The sequence below is a fragment of the Hippoglossus stenolepis genome, chromosome 1, assembly GCF_022539355.2.
Source record: "Hippoglossus stenolepis isolate QCI-W04-F060 chromosome 1, HSTE1.2, whole genome shotgun sequence".
Lineage (NCBI taxonomy): Eukaryota > Metazoa > Chordata > Actinopteri > Pleuronectiformes > Pleuronectidae > Hippoglossus > Hippoglossus stenolepis.
The window spans coordinates 10,603,704-10,626,907 of record NC_061483.1 but is presented as its reverse complement, the minus strand read 5'-3'; the positions used below and the strand labels follow the sequence as shown (position 1 = coordinate 10,626,907).

The 23,204-nt window shown below is 42.1% G+C and overlaps 2 protein-coding genes across 4 annotated transcripts; one reads left to right on the top strand and one right to left on the bottom strand.

Moving 5' to 3' along the window:
- The first annotated feature begins 810 nt into the window (after positions 1-810).
- On the top strand, positions 811-8,529 carry LOC118112478. 2 transcript variants are annotated; one of them, XM_035161819.2, is made up of 8 exons: positions 811-945; positions 1,247-1,378; positions 1,456-1,595; positions 3,224-3,341; positions 3,666-4,319; positions 4,763-4,923; positions 5,011-5,128; positions 5,520-8,529. In XM_035161819.2, exons 2-8 carry the CDS (start codon positions 1,264-1,266, stop codon positions 5,933-5,935), a joined length of 1,722 nt encoding a protein of 573 aa, XP_035017710.1. In that variant the 5' UTR covers positions 811-945; positions 1,247-1,263; the 3' UTR covers positions 5,936-8,529. The 2 variants fall into 2 exon arrangements, with proteins under 2 accessions (XP_035017710.1, XP_035017719.1); XM_035161828.2 differs by having other exon boundaries at positions 929-1,049.
- Positions 7,613-23,086, bottom strand: tpp2 (tripeptidyl peptidase 2). Of its 2 annotated transcripts, XM_035161782.2 has the most exons (29): positions 22,849-23,086; positions 21,825-21,953; positions 21,548-21,643; positions 21,051-21,155; positions 20,794-20,918; positions 20,521-20,684; positions 20,232-20,386; positions 20,057-20,133; positions 19,828-19,955; positions 19,349-19,597; positions 19,138-19,253; positions 18,837-19,008; positions 18,584-18,741; positions 18,413-18,489; positions 18,223-18,329; positions 17,474-17,628; positions 17,177-17,293; positions 16,986-17,086; positions 16,793-16,889; positions 16,573-16,710; positions 15,809-16,053; positions 15,223-15,301; positions 14,106-14,144; positions 13,541-13,692; positions 13,257-13,353; positions 12,997-13,127; positions 12,230-12,551; positions 11,338-11,457; positions 7,613-11,180 (listed from the first exon to the last, which is right to left on the bottom strand). In XM_035161782.2, the coding sequence occupies exons 1-29, from the start codon at positions 23,011-23,013 to the stop codon at positions 11,091-11,093; spliced, it is 3,906 nt and encodes a 1,301-aa protein (XP_035017673.1). In that variant the 5' UTR covers positions 23,014-23,086; the 3' UTR covers positions 7,613-11,090. The 2 variants fall into 2 exon arrangements, with proteins under 2 accessions (XP_035017673.1, XP_035017679.1); XM_035161788.2 differs by lacking the exon at positions 14,106-14,144.
- Positions 23,087-23,204: the final 118 nt, after the last annotated feature.

Below are 23,204 nucleotides of genomic sequence, written 5' to 3'. Positions count from 1 at the left end.
GACAAACAAACACACGGCAGCTGTAAATGGTCTGTGGCCTTGTGGAGGTATCAGTTCACTTCATCACTTCACGAACGTCCTTTCACTGGGAGGCAGAGCTAAGATGAAGCTCAAAAACTCATCTTTTTTTACCAAATAAGGCTGCAGCACATCATCAACACGACTGCACTTCTCTCTCGCTCCCCATTAACATGTCAAAGCACCCAGAGCTCCTGGATGGAGTTCAGCTTTTTGGGATGTGAACAGATTTAGTTTGATGATACCTGAAACTTAAACTGGGATGATGCCTCATGGTCAAACGCCGTTAAAATGTAACCGAGGTTAGGTCGGATTGAGGTGCAGATTAAAGGAGCACCTTTCTTTTGCTGGGTGGGGGTCGATGCATGCCCGCTGCATGCCAGCCTGATCCTGTTACCTGCCATGTCTGCTGGAGCAATTCAGTCCATTACAGGAAAAGCAAGCAATGTCCCAGATTGTATTTCTAAACAGATTGCTTTAAGAAGACTTGCAGTAGAAGTGACACCAACTTAATAGACATTAAAATCAGTTTATGAGGCTTTTGTTGACAAAACACATTCAAGGGCACTTTGTCAAGATGCTTTCAAGCTGAGCACAAATATGCGTGCTATATCAGGGTTAGGGGGTCAGGTTATTTGGTCACGAAAGCCTATAGAAAGATCTACAACTGTTGATGTGACATGACTCCCTCTCCGAATCATCTTTGTTGTTGTTTGTTGTTGTGTGTGTGTGTGTGTGTGGGCGGCCGTTTGTATCTACGTGTTCTTGTGTTGATTTCTCAGGGGCACGGCTCTAAAAATACCCTCGTGCCCTTGTGGTGATGATGGGTGTGTCCTCCAGGATGCTGAGTCTTTATAACCGCGCAGTCAGACGTCTCCAGATGCAGTCACATTGCTCCTGAGAGTTTTTACCGGAGAGCGGCAGCAGGTAGGTCATCGAACGCCAAAGAAATCTGATCATGAGGTTTTCACTGAATTTGCAAAGGTTTTGGGGGAAGTACTTAAGGTGACGAGTTTGGATATTATGTTAAGGTTTGTAAAAGTCTGTTTTCTCTGACTAAAAATCATTTTTAAAACAGTTTCTCATTTTATTTTACTTCATTTAAGGGCTAAGATAATGGAGACAATTGTAGGAGAGACTGAACACAATATTACCTTATTAAAGCTTATTCTCTAATGCATTCTTTAATTTTTTTTCATGTGTAACTGATAGTATCTTTGTCCAACAGTCCAACAAAGATTTTACATGGATGCTTTATCGACATATTTTGTGGAGGAGACCTTTTGTATGAGAAGCAGAGACGAGGAAGAGGAAGAAGATGAAGAGGAGAAAGGTGGAGATGATGAAGATGAGGAAACATGTAAGATGAACCACTCTGGGTTAGACTTTTTGATTCAGACTCCACAGATCTGTGTGTTTGATTTTTATATCTTTCAGATGAGTCACAGACAGACCAAAGAACGACCTGTGCTCCGAGTTTCCTCTGCAAAACAGATAAAGAGGTTCATTATTACGCCGGGCAGGAGATCATCATCGAAGAGGCTTTGGACTCAGATGCAAGCATGATACTTCCAGAGGTGAGTGGCACCTTGTTTTGAAATTTGGAACCTTATAACCTGTGTCCTGTTAATAATAGTTAATCATAATTAACTGGTTAATAATCTCTATTTTAAAGTTCAGTTCCATGCATGCCATGATGTTCTCACATCTATTTCCTGGGCACAAGCCTCACAATCAACTATAAACCAACTCATATCAATATATAATCAGACAATAAAAATCATGAAGAAAAACCCAATGAGGTGGCACCACTGTCACATCTTGGAGAAACACAACATGATCAGCTTCACAAGCGACTCCAACCTAAAGCTAACATTTAAATGTTTGCATGGCCATGCTCCATCACTGCTTAAAGGGATAGTTCAACCAAAAATGACAATTCAATCAATCAATCAATCAAATTTTATTTGTATAGCCCATATTCACAAATCACAATTTGTCTCATAGGGCTTTAACATGGTGTGACATCCTCTGCCCTTAACCCTCAACAAGAGTAAGGAAAAACTACTTAAAAACCCTTTTAACAGGGAAAAAAAGAACGTAGAAACCTCAGAGAGAGCCACATGTGAGGATCCCTCTCCCAGGACGGACAGAAGTGCAATGGATGTCAAGTGTAAAGGAGAACATCAAGATAAAGGTTTTAGCAGCATTGATTAGGGTAAACATTTTGAAGTATAACTGAAGGTCAGTGAATTCACTCATGATCTCCTCACCCCTATGCTGATGGGGGGAGGGGTGAAGTGTTTGAGGCCACAAAACACTCCTGGAGTCTCAGGGGGTAAACTTTGTAAGAGCAGAATCCAAAACAATTGAAGTCAATGGTGAGTTCTTCTTCAGACGTAATAAAACAACAGAAAAACCACAACATGCCTCCATACTGCTCGTGTGGTGTCATCCAAGTGTCCGCAAGCCCCGACATTCATATTCAACTGCAGACGAGGTGCATTCAGGGACCGTCGGAAATGCTAGTCTCTAGCGTAGCCACTTCTTGTGGACTTTTAGACCTAAAACACGGTGGAAATGACGCCGTTTCGAGTCGAATATGAATGTCGGGGCTTCCGGACACTTGGATGACACCACACGAGTAGTATGGAAGCATGTTATATGTTTTTTCTGTTGTTTTATTACGACTGAAGATAGGTCACTAATCAGCTACACTGTTTACCCCTGAAACTCCAATAGTCTTCACCCAACCCCCATGGCATAGGGGTGAGTAGATAATGAGTTAATTTTCATGACTGGGTGAACTATCCCTTTAATGAATTTGTTGCAAGAAACCAACACTACACAAGAGTCAGCACATGGGATGCAGTCAACGGGAATTGGTGCTCAAAACCACATTTTGAAAAACATTCTTTTCTGTTAAATGAGCAAAACTTTGGAACTTATATCTACTGAGCTGAAAATGCAACACAATCTTAATGTTCTTAATAAAGGTGTTAGATCATGGCTGAAAGACAAACAATACTATTCTTGTTTTCTTAAAAAGCCTTCTGTGTTGCAAACCCTAAACGCAGTGCATCTGGTGTCTGTGCATTATTGTTTGTTGCAGCTCCAATGCTATTTCTATGTCCATGTCAAATAAATAAACAGAACCAAAGTGTTGAGTATTAGTATTGATTGTATTGATGATGTGTACCCTCAGGCTTTGGCTCTGAGCCGCTACCTCGACACGCACCAAGAACAGTTGAATCTTGCGGACAAAGCCGTCCTGGAGATCGGAGCAGGGACTGGTCTCGTGTCTATTGTAGCAGCACTCCTGGGTACGTAAGAGGAGATAAACTGTGAACCTGTTCTCACGCACTAACAAGAACGGACTACTGAGCAGACCCACCAGGCACAAGCCCCGAGACTCCTTAGGCCCCTGAACCAAAGCCTCTGTATGGAATAGCCATCATAGAAATGAAAATTTACAATAATTTTGAGAGACACAAAACAACTACAATAGTGTGTAAAATGACCACAAAAAGGCCACAAAATGTCCACAAATACAATCGAGTAAACTACTCTAAACAGGCGTCATCATCTCATGATCAATCCATAATTACCTGAGAGGAAATTAAATGCTTTTTATCTACTGTCCTCAGGTGCTTGGGTAACAGCTACAGACCTTCCAGAGGTCCATGACAATCTGAGAGTAAACCTTAGCAGGAACACCAGGGGGCGTTGCAGACACACGCCCAAAGTGGCAGCTCTATCCTGGGACTGCAACCTGAAGCAAACCTACCCTACATCCGACTACAGGTATGACTACGTGCTTGCAGCTGATGTGGTCTACCACCAGGACTTCTTTGATCAGGTTCTGGCCACCATGAAGCATTTCTGTCAACCAGGGACGTCCATGATCTGGGCCAACCAGGACAAGATGGAGTCTGATCTGACTTTCACTGAGAACTTTAAAAAGGCCTTTCACACAAGTTTGCTGGCTGAGGATGGAGACATAAAAATCTTCATGGCGACGTGCAGAGAAGAAGAGGGAGAAGGTGAAGAGGGGCTTGAAATCCAGGATCAGCTGAGAGTGAGGGAGGAAGGAAACGGGGCTGACGATGAAGAAAGACACAACCAGGAAAGTTATAATGATGAGACAGAGTCTGAGAGAAGAGATGACAAAGAAGAAGAAAATGAGGATGATTGTGATGAAGAGATGGGGACGATCGTGGGCGTCATAGACGAGAAGGACAAACCCCAAAAGAGGGGTGATTCAAACTGCAGCAACACGGCCAGCGATGAGGACATTTCAGGTGAGTTTACATGTTCTCCCAATGTCAGGGTAGGTTTTCTTCCTCCCACAGTCCAAAGACACACAGGTTCTTTAAATTAGGTTTGAATGTCTCTGAATTTTGGCCCTGGAATAGGTTAGAGACCTGTCCAGGGTGGATAGCTCCCAGTCTTGTGATGTTAATAACAGTGATAAGAAATTCCAGGATCCGCCCCCTGATCCAGAGCCCTACCAGAATTAAATGGGTTCTTCCTGGACTCACAGCGCATCCTTCCACCAAGTTTCAGGGTTATCTGTTCAGTCGTTTTTGTGCAATCCTGCAAACAGCAAACAAACGCAGACGAGAACAAAACCTCCTCTGCTGACTTATCATCTCTTTGTTTTCCCGTCAGGGTCTATTCACTGTGAATTTACATTTCTGTCTTTACTGTGTTTGACTGTGAGGGAACTTATATGCATTTACAGGACAGATGTTAGAGAAACAAACAGCTGCACAGCAGTCCAGACCCCCGGCCTGGACTCCCAGGGTCATTTGCAGCCTTGGTAAAGACATCTACCACTACGCAGGGGAGGACATCGTCATTTATGAATCCATAGACTCCTTTGGAGCAGTCATGTGGCCGGCAGTGAGTAATTTGTACACATGCTAAAGGTTTCTTTACATCTCACCTCAGCAGCGTAATTTATTCCTGCCGATTTTTGTTTTGGTGCAGGCGTTGGCTCTGTGCTCCTTCCTGGACAACAACAGGGAGGAGGTGAACCTGCAGGGGAAGGAGGTGCTGGAGCTGGGAGCAGGAACAGGACTGGTCACCATCGTGGCCACACTGCTTGGTGAGCGCTCATCATGACAAACACACTAGTCAAAGGACGTCAGCTTAGGAAAAGAAATGGAAGGCGCCTTTCTCCCCAACATGACACTTAAACCTTTGTGATCATAGACCATAAAATGTTTCACATTGGCAAACACAAATGCTGATACAGATACGTCTGTGAAAGACTCATATCGTTTGATTTGTATTCGATAAATCAGTAGAGGTCCCGTGAAATGTATAATTTTATTGCTTTTTATTCTAATTCTGCAAGCTGTTCCGGAACCCATCGCGACGTCACCTCCCTGTACTTCATGGTACTGCGTTGGAATTTATGTATTTGGACTCCAGTGAGCTCCTTTCCTGTTACTGTGATGATGACGGTGACACGTGTCATGTTTCTGCATCCTCAGGAGCTGTGGTCACAGCCACAGACTTACCGCATGTGTTGAGTAACCTCAGGGCAAATGTGATGAGGAACACCAGGGGGCGTTGCAGACAACTGCCCCAGGTGGCGGATCTGTCCTGGAGCTACGACCTCGAGCCCACCTACCCTACATCCCTCTACAGGTACGACTACGTGCTGGCAGCTGATGTGGTCTACCACCACGACTTCTTATCCGAGCTCCTGGCCACCATGAAGCATTTCTGTCGACCCGGGACGAAGGTGATCTGGGCCAACAGGGTCAGGATGGAGTCTGATTTGACTTTCACTGAGAACTTTAAAAAGACTTTTCACACAAGTTTAGTGGTGGAGGACGGAGACATGAAAATCTTCATGGCGACGTGCAGAAAGGGAGACACAGAAAAGGAGTGGTTGGATCACTGAACTGGCTCACTGGGTACAGGCCTGTGGGCCCTAGGGGTTATGGGGCCCTTACATCAGACCCCCTGAAGTGCTTGAGTTTAACGTTTCTTGTTAAGTCAAAGGGCTTCGAATGAGGATGTGTTTGTCACATTATTTGGGTTGGGGTTAGGGTCAGGGTTAGCCCTTAACCCTAACCCAAATCCCACTGACAGTGACATAGAGAATATATTTTAAGTTTGGCAGCAACAACATGATTGGCTGATTGAAATCATAGTAACCTCTGATTGGATCAGCTGATTAGAAGAGGCGGGAGAAAGTCTTCCTGATTGAACTTACGTTATAAGCTTCGTTACCAGCATCACAGATGTTCTCTTTGTTTTGTAGATGATATTATTTTTGTTAAATATAGTATGTGTCAGTTTGGATTTGTTTTTCCAGTTTGGTAAAAAAAACATGAAAACAGCAGCATGACCTGAGATAAGGTGAAGGATGGGAAGGAGTCACATACACTGGGCCTTTTACCTCTGAGTGGACATCAGCTTAATTCCTTTAGGAACAGTTAAGAAAGTAACTAAACGCAATTTGTTTAATGGACTAGACCACCCAAAAATGACAATTCACTCATTATCTACTCACCCCTATGCCGACGGAGGGGTGGGTAATTTCACCGTGTTTTACACCTCAAACACCAGAAGTGGCTAAGCTAGTGGACGTTGCCATTTCTGACGGTCCCTGAATGCACCTCGTCGGCAGATATCAGCAGACATTTAGGCTTTAAAACTTGGTGTAAATGACCTCGTTTCCAGTTGAATATGAATGTCGGGGCTTGTGGACACTTGGATGACACCACAGGAGCAGTATGGAGGTATGTGTGGGTTTTTCTACGTATGAAGATAAGCCCCTAATATCTTCAGTTGTCTTGGATTGGGCTGCAACACTGTTTACCCCTGAAACTCCAGCAGTTTTTTGTGGACTCAAACACTTCACCCACTCCTCCATCGGCATAGGGGTGAGGAGATGTTGAGTGAATTTTCATTTTTGGGTGAACTCTTTTAAGGATGCATGAGCTACACAAGGTAATAAAAGCAAAATATGAGATTTTTCGTTATTTTCTGCAGTTTGTTTTTTTAAATGAAGTTTTTGTATTTTTGCCTCCAGCATGACTCTAACATAGGACGTTGCAGTAATGTGATCCAGGCCGGGTGAGATATTATCCTGAGAAACATCTGTGCCCCACGAGATGAGAATGATATAATATATAATCATATCAATGAGCTCGGTGTAGACCATTGGATAATTAATTAACAATTTCAGTAATTTTGAAACACAAATGCCAAACCAGCCTCTCAGATGTGAATTGATATATAAAAATGAAGATACATCTAATATCTTTAGACAGTTTTAGTAGTATAATGAATATTTTAAACATTTTACATGTTTTGTAGCCAATTGTTGCCCTATCACAGTTTGGATAAGGGTCACTAATGAAATGCCCTCGTTCGGTTTATTTTTTACATTTTAATGTTTAATACAGTATTAGGAAATTGAAGAAAAACTTTTTTGTCTTGTACTTTATCTTGTCATGTCTCTATAAACTCATGTATAATGAATTCTCTCATATTGAAGAACACAACTAAAATATGACAAGTTGACAAAAATCGTATTAGCTGTAAATAAATGTGTAAGAGACGACCACTGTTTCTTCCGAATAATTTTTATTCAGTGTCATTTTCCTTGTTTGTGACTTGAATTCCATGTGAGCAGAAAATGTTGCGACAGTAGCTCAGGTCTTTCCCACATGTTATGGAGGAAGAATGGGTATAAAATAATACTGAGAGCATTCAACCTCATCCCATCAACATTCTGTAAAACATTGGCATTTACTACATTTCATGACTATAAATACAAACACTCAACATCCAGAAGTTTAAATTCTTCCTGACACCAGCGGAGTGCGGAGCAACAGATATGAGGCGACTGTCTGGTGCCAGAACTGGACGGTTCAGTCCTGCGGTGAAAGTTAAGGCCGTTCTCGGAGAGACTGTCACTGGCAACGCGTACTGACGACTGCTGAGCCCTGAACATGACGTCTGTCTGAACCAAAACCCGAACACAGGAGGAAGAAAAGGTGAAAAAAATGACACAGAATACAGAACAGAAAAGATGCAAAGATGTAAAAATGATCGACACACATTTTTTCAAAAACCAAAACCACATCGCTCCTGTAAAATCCATGTGCACTTGGAGAGGCCTGTGCTGAGGCTGCTGCAAAAAGTGAAAACAAATCACAGCTAAAAACAGAAACGCAAAGTGTTGCTACCCCCGGGTCAACATGAGTTGTGACCACTGATTTGCTGCGCATTTATTGGTCATCCCAGAAAAGATTGATTATACCCATGAGGACTAAAGGCCTCGGCTTGAAAGCAGCTGCTTTTACATTCTTAAGTTTGTACCTTCCACTTGTGAGACAACAGAAAAAACCTCAGGGAAAGACGACGCCATTAAGTACAAACATTACTGTATATCCTTATTTCCTTCTTCTACACGTTAAATGTCCAATTTCACCATCTTTAGTTTTACTGATAAAACTTTTCAGCCTTCATAATTAACATGGGGAAAAACCTTCTTTGGTTAGACTGACTATACTACAACGTGTGGCAGGAACTCAGTTTGTTTTTACATAAGTGAAAATAGGGACAACTATCACAAATATAAACAGGAAACGACTGAACGTGTTCGTATCTTTAGCATTTAGCTCAATAAGCTAAAAACTAAGAGCCACGAGTCCTCGATTGTTACGTGGGTTGGGTGAAACATTCTAAAAAGGACCATAGCAGGGTTTTTTCATGTGTTAGCTCCTTAACTAAAAATCACTTCAAATTAATGTTGACCATTTTCAAAGGCATCAATTTTGTGCAACTATTCGATCCATCCATTCATTTCCATATGACATCGAAAATAAGCGGGTTTCACACTTGCTCAAAGGGGAACTCCACTCATTTCCACATTAAAGTCTGTTCTCAGGTCTCGGGTAGTAGCCGCTATGACACAAGTAAGATGAAGCTTCAGGGGGAAACTGAAAAGTCTGAAAACAATGAAGTTGACATTGAGCTGATTGAAATAATCGAGCTCTGCAGCCTCTTCCTCGTGTCTACTTGAGGTTAGAAGCTCCAGGCTACATACAGTACGCAGGCTACTAACATTACACATCTAAATCACGGACTGAACTGTCAGCATTGTGGGTAATGTAGGTGCCAGACATAGAAAACTACATCTCTGATTGGCCTGTATCAACTTAAACATTAAAAAAAAACCTGTGCATGGTGAGTCCAGTAATGTTACACAAGAGCAATGAAAACTGGCAGCGCACTCATTTTACTTAGTCTAACCCACGACAAACTGAAACTGTGGAAATGTCTCTTTCACCAGAACTGTCAGCTGATTCAGATTCAAATATTGCTAAAATCTGATTGGTGCACACAAAGGTGCACAAACCAGTGAGGAGCTCAGACAGACGGTTGCTGTGTGAAACGGATACGATTTGATGTTCGATGGCCAGTGTAAGAAGACGGAGAAATTTGAATAAATTCAGACTCAATGTTCATCATGGAAAGAAATGAATGGAAACCAAAGATTATCTGGAAGAATAGCTCCAAAATAAAAAGTCTAAAATAACCAAATGAGCACAATGGTTCACTGTGATGTGATTTATAATAAAACATACAAAACCACTGGCTTAGTCCTTCCAAGTAAATAATGTGTTTGAAGAAAAAATTAAATAAACTTCTGATGAACCCCCTAAATGGCAATCGTTTTAGTTCTGTTCATGTACACAAAATATGCTCACAGGTTCACATAAAATCATTCACAAACACACACTAAGAAAGTGGATATTGTCAAAATCTTGTTTCTGACTAAAAATCTTCCAAATAAAACTATTTTTTCTTACATCCTAGAAGACATGCATATATGCAAAATACATTGATTAGAATAATATTTGTATTATATACCTATTGCATCATAATATTTTTATGTTACGTGTGTCTGTACATTTCATGACATTGTGTACAAATGCAACATTTTAAATGCAGCAGAGAAAAAACTGGACTACGACATGAACATTTTACAGTGAAATGTGATGTGATCATCCTATCGCTTCCTCCAACTGCAACTGTGTTAAGTGAGGTCTGTGTGATGGAGTCAAATGTGGTGTTTGGGTTACAGCAGTGTGACGTGGGTGAACAACACCTCTGGAGGTAGAAGCCAAGAGAGCAGGTTTGTAGGTTCCTGACAAGTCACCAACAACCTGCTTAAGGTGCCCGGACACATCACACTGCTGATACAAGCTTAAAAACCATATTGACACCAAAGGCTGATGGGAGAAATGACGGCAAGTGGCGGAGTGCTGACTGACGCTGCTGATTCTGCAGCGGTCAGTGGTCAAAACCCTTGCACTTCATCTTTCGTCCCATCAGAGAAGGTAAGGTACATGTAGAAAGGCACCTCAGCACTGTTGTGTGTTGAGACTGTGTAATCAGGTCTCAAGACAGACAAGATTCAACGTTGACTGTATAAACCCGGCCATCCTGGAGCCGTTAAAAAACAAAGAGACAAGATTAAGTTCTGTCCGAGACTCCTTTCCTTTTGATTCCAGGATCAGGCAGCTGCCTGCCCTCGTATGTCCCAGCATGTGCAGCAGCGAGTCCTCCCGACTTCTCACTGACGCATCATTCTGTTGTGGTTTTTCTGAAAGTGACTTCAGTGTTTTTAAAGAGTTGGGACGAATCCCTGGAGTCCACACTGGCCCTTTCACAGTATTTACATGAGAGAATGAGGTTATTGATATGGGGCCCAAACAGCCGAGGGGGAGGGTGGGTGGATTGAAAGCCTCCACATGTGTAGGTAACACCAAAATAAAAGACAACATCCAGCTAAGATGTCTCATAAGGTGTTGAGTGTATCAAACGGTTTACACACAGCGTTGTCCTTCATTTTGGTGTTCACCTACATCTCAATCTGAAATAAAGAAATTCTCAGGAGGCAGCTGGTTGGTCAGATGCATAGACCATGTGACCCTGAGGGACACAATATCAAACTAACCATGTAATGGACCGTGAATGGCCATGTTGTTCATGCATGTGTGTGTGTGTCTGTGTGTGTGTGTGTCTGTGTGTGCCTAGTAAGGAGTGTAGTCAGTGGGGTACATGACAGGAAGCCAGTTCTCACTGTAGGTCGCGCAGTGTGTCCATCGTAGATGTCGCATTAGCTGGAAAACGAGAAACAGGAAATTAACAAAACATTCAGCTAACAAAATGATTCAATCATGAATATGTTTTTTTTAAATGTTATTCTACAATAAGGAGTCAAAATATCTAGCAAATATTTCAGGTTGGGACAGACATCAGACGTCACTCGTGTGATACCTGGATGCAGTTCTTCATGTTCTCTTTGCTGGGCTTCTCCTCCACCATCTTTGAGGCGTATTTTAAGGCCCGGCTGTACATCTTGTTCACAAGAGCATGTTTGTATGAAAACATCAACACCTGAGCAGTGGAAAAGGCAAAAGACAAACAAAATATATTACTTAACTGAATTAGTATAAAAGTGTCGAGCTTTTTACAGCAACATACATTAAATCCACATTTTTTTAGGTGGGAAGCCGCAGGAGAGCAGTGTTTTAGTTAAGACCTTCAATGTTATGACACAAAAATCACAGGCAAAGGGATTAAAACAACATCACACATTATTAGATGATGGTATTAAATGATGATAACTTAGGTGTTACTGTATTTTTGTATTCACAACAACAACCATGAAAAGACAAAAAACAGAAAATAATTTGTTTCTTTATTCCTATGAAACTGGGCTTTGTAGTTGGTTTTAACTCAGTCCCACATTCACTACAACGTCCAACTGTTGTAAATACTCCTAAATACTATTACTGCACTCAGTGTCAATGAAACAACAGGTAAGAAGAGTCTAAAGCCGTTTTCATATAGGACCTTTGGGTAAAGTCCAGATAATTGGGTCCAGATATATATTTGTGGAACATTATATAAAGATGTGTGTCTTAGGAAGGAAGCATTGGACTCCAGCTTAGTGCTGCATTAAAATTAGGAAGGAAGAAAAACACATCTGTCTTTTCATGGAATTTGTTGACAATGAGAAAAATAGAGAATAGAGAGATAAGAGTCAGCTTTATCCTTTAACACATGGAAAATATAGTCAAAGTAGAACAATTTGAAATAGTTCAATGTAATTGTGTTTGCACGGTACCAAGTCACTCACTTCGGTTTCTAAGAACCCTTTGCTCACCTTGGAGTCAGTTAGCTCTGCCCACTTCTGCACCTCCCAAAACGTATCTGTCAGAGCTTTAGCCACGCTCTGCACGGCGTCGTCAGAACTGCTCGCCACCTGCAACCCATCCTCCTCCTCCTCCTCTACTGCTGCTGCTGCTGTTGTTGTTGTAGTTGTTGTTGTTGTTGTAGTAGTAGTAGTTGTTGTTGTTGTTATTTGTTCCATGGCGAGGGCACCGGCACCTTCCTGCAGCGCGGGGGGCAGCAGGAGCTGGTCAGCCAGCGCACAGCCCTTCCTACAAAGAGCGTCCAGCAGAGACGACTTCTGCTTCTCCATGTCACTGAAATGCAGATGTGCAAAATAAGGCCTTGGGCTTTGGATGATCTACTCAGGGTTTCCTGGTGTTCTGTGACGGAGGTGGACCACCTCAAAGACTACGTCGGCAGACATAATAACACTAATAAAAAAAGAACTTTTCTGAAATAGTTAGGGTTTAGGCAAAAATAATTGAGACAACATATAAAATAGCAAATACCATATATTTAAAGTCAGGCTACGAAACGTCACAAATGAGAATTACTGGATGGAGTTAAATGCTTAGAAGTGATTGTAACAAAAATCTGTTACATGATATTAATCTTCAATTTCCTAATATTAGCTACTGGTCACACTAGGATCTGGCAATTACCTGGTAGAAACCCTACATGCTCTTTAATATCGGTTAAGTATGCATTGATGCAGGATTCACATTTCTACTCTTATTAGGATTCTTCAGTGGCACATACGTCTTGATAGAGGCGGCCTCGGGCCGAGGGTCTGTCTTCATGGTCAGGTAAACAGCCAGGGCTGTCTGGTCAATGTGGGAGATGACGATGTCGGCAGCTGTCGCCACCTCCCTGAGACGTTTGACACGTTCCTTAACACAAACAGGAGAAATGACTGTGAGCAGAGATTATAAGACTCCAACATCTGGTTCAAAATAAATCAATACTCCTGACAGAGTATCCTCCATTTCCCCTTTTCTCTTGCTTGTGTGCTCTGTTACCTTCTCGGAGTCCAGCTGGTGCAGTCTTTGCACATGCAGCGGAAGGTAATCCAGGTGGTTTTCCATCAGTTCTTCATAGATGGAGCTGGAGTCCAACCTGAAAAGCAAAGAGGGGACCGGACACATGGATGAGTGAGAACTGAAAGAATAAAGCTAGTATCAGACATGCGCTGAAGTCAGGACATTTTCCTGAAATTTTCCAGAGGTGTTGTATGTGAGAACATAAATGTCCGACTTAGTTGCATTTTTCCATTTAAAGTAAGCAGATGAGAAACTGTACACACTTTGTCATCCACTGAATCTTCATGTCCCGCATGGCTTCTGCAAATTCCTCTTTCACATCTTTCTCTTTGTCGGCTTCCTTGTCCTTCTCCTTCCCTCCATTCTTTGTTTTGTTGGGAGCAGGAATTAGATGGTAAACGACTGGTACGATGTCCTGTTTGAACACAGAAGAGTTTAGTTTAATGAAAAACCAAAAACTGACACATTCAACAAATTCTCTTTTTCTACTCTGAATCAGCAGATGCTCACCCTCTTCCTACAAACCAACTCCCTCTGGTTCTCTCTCTCTCTTTAATGTTAAGAAAAAAGCTTTTCAACACCCAGTTATTAAAGTTTATCAATTACTGATATATTAATAATTTCACTGACCACCAGAAAACTTTAACTTCTCCCTATCAAAACAGCTGCCAGCTATGATGCAAACTTCTATACAGCAATATTGACATGCTTTGACATGATTAATGCAGATGTAACAAATCCCGACTTAGAGTGAGGAATAGGCCATTTCCCAAATGGTAGGAGAGCAGTGGAAGCTCTGTTGTACAGTGTTTCTAGCTCATCCAGTACCTTTTTAAACTTTCCTTGTCGTTTTGCAGAGGCCTGCCCCTGGTGGTCAGAATAACACAGAGTGAGGAAGAGAAAACACAAACACACCAAAAAGGATTCGCTCTCTGTCGTCATTTGATCGTTCACCCTCATTCAGAGAGTCTGTCTGTCACCTACCTGTCAGACTTGCTGTATAACATGTGATGCAGAAAACAGTGGTGTGAATCTCAGGTTCCTATCTCACTAATATTATTTTTTTAAATAGTGTTTGTGTTATACTTAAATAGGTCTCCAGCAATGCAGAGTGAAACAACATTCAAAATGTTTTTAAATATTGTTTTTAAATGGCTGATAAAGTTTACAGTCCTTTGCATTAGAGCCACTAAGTACAGTGAGTTCAACCACATGCGCAATTGTTGTGTACATACAAGTAATGTTTTTGCAAATGTATATCAGATTAATTCGTGGTTTTTGACAAACACACAATGTGTTGCTGGTAACAATGTCATTTTCATTTGTGCCATTTATTTATATACTAACACAGACAAACAGTATAAAAGCTAAAACCAGGCTAATCCCTCCTTTTTGCTAAACCTAATATTTTTCTCAGTTTCAGGTTAGGTGAAATATTGATAACGTGCTCCAAAAGCAGGTGACCCTCACCATTAAAAGATTCATTTTAACCAGTGTAAGTCAGTCGTACACAGTTACAATCTGACATAAGCAACATCAGGCTGTTTTTACAGAACAATGGACAAAGGCAATTGAGTCAGAAAAAAAGAACATGCATTAACCAAAAGGATGGAAACCAGTTTAAGAAGCAAGAGACCAGACTGAGGTCTGATCGTCATGGGAGAAACAGTACGTCTGACAATTTTTAAAAAGTGAAAAGCAAAAAGCAAATAGCACTGGTCTTCACATATTTAATGACTAAATTTCAGACTTTACATCATTGACCAGGATTGTCAGGGCGGCTCTGATAACCAAACGAGCCCTATTACCCTGTGGGTTTGTTCTGCATTCATTCGACTATGTGTGAAAGTGAAAAAAAACAGCACTGGTGACTTTGGGGTCCTGAGGATCAGGACTTGACTGCTGCTCTGAAATATAGAGATGAAGAAAGAACAGAGTCACTCACTGCTTTCTTGCCATACTCGCTCTTGGAGACAACGAGGGAGCCTGAGAGATAGCAGCCTGGACTCGTCCCTTTGGGGATCCTGAGAGAGGAAGACGTAAAGGGAGAAACACAAAGATAGAAAGAATAAAGACTGAAATGTCATATTCAATTATATTAATGCAGAGAATATTTGACCTATTCTATTGTTATTCTGCTACACTGGGATATTTGCGGTTTAAGAGACTCAATAGAATATAGTAAGTGGGAGTAAACATCACACTTTCCCAGCCGCCTAAATATTAGGTTTATCAGAAACTGAATACATCCCATAGTTACATTTTATCAATTATAAAATGACCTTTATACTTTTCATTTAAAGATAATTGAATCTGTCTCCTTTAGATTACAAGAGAATGAAAGGATCTCAAGCCACAGCTGTTTCCTGCTCAGCCTCATGTCACATTTCATGGGAGAAAATTGAACCATTTTTAATGTCAGTGAGACCTCTTCTGTGCTGTGACCAGGCACCAGTCATACCCATTAGGTGAGGCCTTCTTGTTATCCTTTTATAAAGTTGTACTAAAGCAGTCTGGCCAGTTTGACTCACTTGTCGTCTGGCAAGGCTGTGACGTAGAAAGGCTGAGTGGTACCCGGGCACAGGGTGACAGAGTTGGCCTTCTTCTTGGCCATGAGGGCGGCTCGATGCGACTCGTACACATCTAGACTGAGGGTGGTGGACAGACGGTGAGACACCACAAATGGCAGGTCCTTCAGTCGCTCGAGCTCACTGGTCTGCTCGTGGCGAACTTGCAGTCGCACGGTGTAGTCCCCTTTTTCCAGCTTCAGGGAATACTGTGAGGTCAAACAGGCAGAAGAGAGAGGATACAGTTCAGTTTATTAAGTGCACACAAGGAATTTATTCTTATCCATAATCAGTACGATTACTCAGATTAGAAACCATTGGTTTAGATGCCCTGCAGTGACATGGTAACCATAAATCTGTGTATAAATGCAGCAGATCAGAGATAGACAAGGGCTATCCTTGTATTCCTTTTTTTTATGTTTTTCAGACAAATATGACAACACGCGCTTCTTCTTGATGTCAGGCGGTCCATCATCATTTTCAACGCACAAAAAAATCCCTGTCTGAGGACAAGTGGAAATCATGAACAAGCATTTAGTATTTTTGTCTGCAGTCTTTTGTTGTCATACTGATTCAATACCTGGTAACAACTGGTAAACATGGCAGAGAAATCTGTGTTCTCATTCCGAATACTATCTCGGGAAAAAGAGCTACCGATAAGTGTGAACATCTTGCGAAGAAAAAAAAACATGTAATCTTAGGTGCAATCACATCTTGTGTGAGCGTACCTGGTGTGGGTAGGCGTCTCCTGAGCCCAGTAGTCTCTTGTTCTGATCGAACAGCATCCAGAGCTGACTGTCAAACTCAGACTCATACAGCAGCTCACACAGCATGGGACAGCTGGGGGTAACCTCTCCACTCTTAGGCTGAGGACAGAACAAAATAAGATTATACACATATTAAAGTTTAAAAAAAACCTTTGTTTCTCTTGTGTTGCACTGGCAGTACCTGGTGAAAACTGTAGGTGAGGACTATCTCGTAGAGTTGTCTGTTATTGGGTAGAACATCCCTCATTCCCAAAGCTTTTATCTTTGAACTTAAAGGCCTAAAACCAAAAAGAGACAACAGGGAACACACGATGAACAGCACTGTTATCACACAGCAATATATACATATGTGTGTGCGCGAGCATGTGTGTTACCTGAGAGGCTGAACCCAGGACTTGAGGGTAATAGCGGGCGAAACCTCCTCGTACCTCAGAGGCGACGACACATCAAAACTCGTCACTCCCTCTGATGCAAGCTGGGTAGAGACACACGAGAGTCAAAGAAAGAAGAAGAAAAAAACAGAGCTGACACTGCAAATTATTTTGTGCTGTGTCTGTATTCTTACTATGTGCAAGAGAGAAGGAGATGTGTTGAGTCCATGGAACGAGATGCTGTAGTCCACTGTGACGTCACCCAGGCTCGCCCACCAGCGAGCAATGCAAAACTCTACTATCCGACCAGACTGGGGAGGAGATAAAAACAAAGAGGAATTAATCCAACATGTTTATATTTCAGAGCATCTAAGAAATGGAGTTACTTGCATTGGCCTTTATTAATATATCTGACTCTGGTATGTTTACTTAATGACTTTTATACAAAGTCGCAGTCAAATAAATGCTTATTATAAATAAAGTATACGTACCAGCACAGGAAAAGCCTCTGTTAACGAGCCTCTTTCCAATAGTGAAGAGAACTTGTAGAATTCATTAGCTCTGTATGCCTTCTGTTTGACCAGGTGCACGGCATGGAGAACAAACTTTGACGACACGTCTCCTGAATGAGAGGTCAGTGTAATCTCTGCAGGACAGAGAGGTGAATAACAGAACAACAGGGAGGAGAGGGGGGGCAGGTTAGGGTGAGAAAGGAACCAGAGAGACCAGAAAGTGGGGGAGGAAGACAGGAAGAATTCAAAATTAAAATGTTGCAATGACACCATCAGTTTCATTTTGAAATGTAAAATAAATCTAAATGTTCAAATAAAAACAGAAACAAGTCATTTCCTCAAGTGTAACTTAAACCAGAGTGAAATGTATCATTAACTTGTGAATCGAAACAGAACTAAATTCAACATTTGATACGTTGAGCAAAATCCTAGGAGCCTAACAGGATACAGGGTTTCTGCAGGGCTCATCAAAATAAGTTAGACTTAAATTACACTTTAAGACCAGTTGTATCTCACATACAGTGCAATTTAACACTTATTTCAGTCATCCGCGAAAAACCAGCAGCAGCACAAAGCCTACAGTACAAAGCCTACAGCTATGTTATGAGTGCATACAATCATATTGCATTTGTCACTAGTTGACAGCTGTAAATAAAAATAATTCTTGATAATATATTAATCAATTAATTCATGTGCCCTGGAAAAATATAGAAGTGCAGAACGCTCACCTGCCCAGGAGGCTCCCTGAGGAACGGTGATGAAGTGGCGTCTGATCTGACCTGGTCTAAAGTGGATGTCCGTGAAACACACCTCCTGATTACGATTATCCGTCACCCTGAAGAAAGACACACAGAGCTGTCAGACACACTCATGCAAACCTCTACCTCTAAAAGAAGCCAAATTAACAGAAGAACTCACTTGGCAGGGATAATAACCGTGATGGGAACTCTGAACAGTGGGCCGCAGGTTGGTGCTGATGTGTCGTACCCACACACCTAAACAAACACATTCACAGTGATCAGATTAACATTAACAGACTCAGCTGAGACAGCTCCGTGTTTTTCCTCCTCCTCTCTGTCCTGTTCCTACCTCTGTGTAGTGCACTCCCTCTCTCAGTCCGACAGGATCGATGCGGACATTGACGTGACGACACTGGTTCATCAGCTCTAGATGCGAGGGACACTGGACCCAAGGGGCAGCACATGTGAGCGCCAAGTGCAGCTGCAAGGAGATTCGCTCAGAGTTTTCTGTGAAAGATATTAGAGAAAGACAGATTGTGTTTTAAAAAAGAGAAAACGCTACAATAAAACGCAGTGAATGTGCTCCCTAGTAGGAACAGCACCTGTGTTCTCTGGGAAGATGGGTTCAATTCCTACTCCATGATCTGAAGGGGCAAGCATTTGGCATGGGTCCCTGAGGTAGATACCTCTCTGTGTTCCCACGCTTATTGAGAAGCCAAGGTGGCTCGTGGGTAAAGAGGCATGTTGAGTGAGGTAGTCTAATGCCTTGTCCACCTGAGAGAAGGAAAAAGAGGAAATTACTGAAAGAAATAACATTAACAGCACTTACAGTAAAAAATAGAACAAGAGACTGTTACAAGAGACAGAAAAAGAAACCCAAAAAATTAACTTAAGTCAAGTTACCTGGATTATTCCATGGCCCTGTGCAAAAACCTCAATGTCATCAACCTTCAGAGCTGTGTTTTCCAGCGCTCTTCTGACCGCAGGAGCAGAGGGATGGATCCCGTTCTGCTTCAGACCTTTATCACACAAAAATCACAAACTAGCATTAGATCTACATTCATGCACACATGGAATATATATTCCCACATGAAATATTAGTCCAAGAACACACCCGAGAGGATTAGTGCAATGCCTCCACAGGCATTAGGCGATGACATGGATGTCCCGTTCATCAGCTGGGTACCACGAAGAGTCCAGTTGGGTACAGACGCAATGGCACCACCAGGGGCACTGATGCTGACCCCCAGGGCCCCGTCTGTACTGGGGCCCCTGGACGACCAAGTGTACTGGTTAGCTGGGAGTTTCTCCCTTAGAGAATATTCTGCCACCATCATATCTGGAGTCACATACGCTCCAACTCCTTTGGGGAAAAAAGAAGAGAGCAGGAATGTAAGAAATTGTATGTTTTTAAACCACAGTTGCCCCAATTTGTAAAGCCGTCTCTATTTTGCATGGGCCATCTAATATTGTGCATTTGTTGTACCCACACGCAGACTCCTAACCCCACTCCAACAGTTCAGGGTGCATACAATTTCAAATATTAAACTAAGATATACCTTTTCAATGTATGTGTTTTTTCTGTGTGTGTACCTATGACACTGCTAGTGGTTCCCCCTGGGCAGCCAACAGTAGAGAGACAAGGGCCGTTGTTTCCTGCACTTGAGACAAATATCACATTGTGCTTCTGGACAGCCTCTGTGATCACCTCACAAATCCTCCTAAAATGGAAAGAAATGACAAAAGTAAGCGACCATAAATGTGCAACACAAATTAACCCACACAATGAATAACCCCATTGTTACCACTAAGCAATACTTACCCTGAATTGGGCCAATGAGTGGCTTCTCCATAGCTGTAGTTTACCAGGTCGCACTTGTAGTTGATTACTTCAATCATCTTTATGTGACAAAGACATAAGATAAACCAAAAATGTTAAAAAGGTTAAAAACAACAATTGAAGCTAAACTTTAATATCCAGCGTCTGTGCAACGTACTGCACGGATGAGTCCTGTGCCTGTTTCCATGGTGCTAAGGCGGGTGTCTCCAATCTTCAAAGCCAGGATCTGGGCACCGGGGGCCACACCATTGCGCTCTGGTTCCTCTGGGAAGTAACCTGCTGCGATGCTTGCCACATGTGTCCCATGAGCCCCTTTAAAAGCACACAGGCAAGTTAGAATGGAGATAACACAATGGAGCTTAACTGTTTCGCTGAACATCTTTTGTGTTAACTCCTTTAAGAGCAACTGAAAAACAAATATTCATCTTTTGCTAGGATTGCCTTACCTCCACTGGTGACAATGCAGAGTGTATTTCCCTCATCATAAATATTAATAGAGTAGTTAAGCATCTCAGCATTTCCTAATGTGGCGTATTCTTGAGTCTCTCTGTAGGAGCACAGCACAGTGCACTGGGACAGCTCTCCACATTCTGAAGTGTCCACGACAGCCCTAAAAATAAAAATTGAAACAGATAAATTAAACAAAAACAAAGTGGTACCAAGACTAGAAAGAGATGACAGAATGATGGATTATGAGGGAATAGATGTAGTATGGGTACCTCCATGTGACTCCATCATGCCAAAGCACACAGTCATATACAGGACCAGGATCACTGTACTTCTTTTCTAGAGATGCCAGCAGCTCTGACTGACTCTGCAGCTCTTCTTTCTGCAACTTCTCCATCTGGAGGGAGAAAGCAGGGTTGAGGGATACATGTGAAAGTGATCGAGACAAATCAGAAAAGGAAACATTACCTTGCTATGACTAGCATGCAAAGGTTATGTGTAATCAAGAGATCCACTTCGCAGGTCTAACCTGTGAGGGCGTTGGGTGAGAAAGGTCAAACTCTTCTGTCTTTCGGGAGGCCTCAGCAAGCGCCGCTCTGTGTGGTGGGTCCCATATCTTCTCCTTTCGCTCTTTCTAGTAAACAAAAGTTAAAGTGCCTTAACAACATTGACAGAAGCCGACAAACCTTACATTTATTCTAATTGTTTTTCAAATTTGGCAATGTACTAGTGTACTGTGTACTAGTCATTATGAATCTATGTAAAGAAATGATACTACAACAGCTGCATCAGCAGAAACTGTGCTTATCAAATTAGTCCAGTTTTTCTACTCTTTCATAAGGTACTTGTTTGTTCATATTATAAAGATGTGACGGGTGTCACTTGAAAAATAATCATTGAAAATCTTAAAATCTCTCATTTCATTCTTACAAGTTTTATAGCTATATATTATAATGCACAACCATAGAGTTCAAAAATCAAAGCCATGGCAGAGCTGGTACAGAAATAAAGTCCCCGTATTCCTACCTGTATTCTTTCTTTAAGAGCCTTAGGGAAGAATTCGTAGCCATTTTTAACTCCAATGCGATACTTCCCTGAAGGATTGACCCAAGCAGGAGGAATCTGGAAGACAGAAAAAGACTCGGTGTGAGACAGACATGAAGAAGATATATCAAGTTTGGGTCAAATGATCTAATTTGGTTTCAAGAAAATTACACATTACTACAAAATGACTTAACATACAGGACAGTAGCTGTAACAACACATCGTATGTGACAGCTGTTACCAAATGATGTCTGCTGACCTTAAGTGTTCTGCCAGAAAGGCCTGCGATTGTTCCGTCTTGAGGTTCTGCCACTGTGGCCATGTTCACGTCACCGCTGCCTGTCGTATCGATGATATCGATGATCTTTGGCTTCCCCTCTGTTGTGACCTAAGGGAACAATAATCATTTAGAGACATCAGAGGGTGTAGAGTACATATTCAGACAGACAGCTTTAGAGACACCAATTCAATTTTATTTGTATCGCACCAAATCATAATATACATTATCTCAGGGCACTTTACATAGAAAAAAACCAGAGGGTGTAGAAAACATATTCAGCCTCTGACACAAAAATCCCAACCTGTCACTTGAATCTGATCTTAAAGCTCAGCTGCATACAAACCCTCCTGATGGGAGGATATTTGTTTACACACTGGAGGGGAGCAGGTTCAGTCTCTGTCCTTTTCAAACCGGGATTACAGAAAGACAACATATGTCTGACCTTGATCTATTAACAATGAGCCAACTAACCTCACGACCATAACTGTATGAAAACCAGCCGGTTACTACCAACAAAGTTAGCACTGTGAAGCTAACTACCAGGACTCCAGTGTGACTTGGCACTTAAGGTGCAGCTCTGAACGCCTCATTAACCGACAACTGACTGAGCATTGGTTATTTAATTAAATTCATATTAACCAGGTCACAACAAATAGATCAGATTTAACCACATGACAGGACAACTTGTGTTTACTGAGAAAACTAAGAAAGAATAATGCAGATCTTAGCTGCTAGGCTAACGTGCTAGGTAACCAGCTACTGTTAGTTAACTGTAAACCATTCTGGCCTTTTAATGTCATTTGGCAACAGGACGAAATACATGTTATCGATTATTTTAGATTAGCTGTCATGAATGCTATGAAGCTTATTGCCACACTTTTCGTGTGCGTTACTCGATGCTAACAAGCTACATAGCTGTGTGTAAATTATGTGAATGAGTGGGGCCTTTAGCTTTGCTAGCTCGAAGCTAACTGACTAACGTGCGACAGCCGGTCGGGTTTACCTGCATGCCGGGGGCCCCGGGGTCCACGCCGGTGTCGAGGATGGCGACGAGCACCCCTCGGCCATCGTGCTCGGGGAACCTGGTGAGGTAAGACGCGGCGCCGGTTTCTTTCTTGGGGAGCAGCCCGTGGAAGGGGAACGGTTCTTCGGTGGAGTGAGCAGCCATGATCGGAGGAGCGACGGTGAACACAAAGCGGCGAGATGGGGAACAGAGAGAGAGAGACGAGGAGCGGGGTGAACGGGTTAAAGGGGCAGAGCGAGAGCTTCTTCTCCCAGCTGATCTGTTTCCATTAAGATATATACTGTACTGTGTTTGATCCAAACTTACATGATGCAGTCAGAAGAGTCTTTTACACA

Excerpts from the sequence above, each read along its gene's own strand:
- LOC118112478 (XM_035161819.2), top strand. The coding sequence starts at position 1,264 with ATGGATGCTTTATCGACATATTTTGTGGAGGAGACCTTTTGTATGAGA. Across the intron at positions 4,320-4,762 it reads CAGCGATGAGGACATTTCAG|GACAGATGTTAGAGAAACAA; the intron begins GTGAGTTTACAT and ends ATGCATTTACAG. Across the intron at positions 4,924-5,010 it reads GAGCAGTCATGTGGCCGGCA|GCGTTGGCTCTGTGCTCCTT; the intron begins GTGAGTAATTTG and ends GTTTTGGTGCAG.
- tpp2 (XM_035161782.2), bottom strand. The coding sequence starts at position 23,013 with ATGGCTGCTCACTCCACCGAAGAACCGTTCCCCTTCCACGGGCTGCTC. Across the intron at positions 18,742-18,836 it reads CATCTTCCCAGAGAACACAG|AAAACTCTGAGCGAATCTCC; the intron begins GTGCTGTTCCTA and ends TATCTTTCACAG. Across the intron at positions 14,145-15,222 it reads GCGAGTATGGCAAGAAAGCA|GGGCAGGCCTCTGCAAAACG; the intron begins GTGAGTGACTCT and ends TCTGACCACCAG.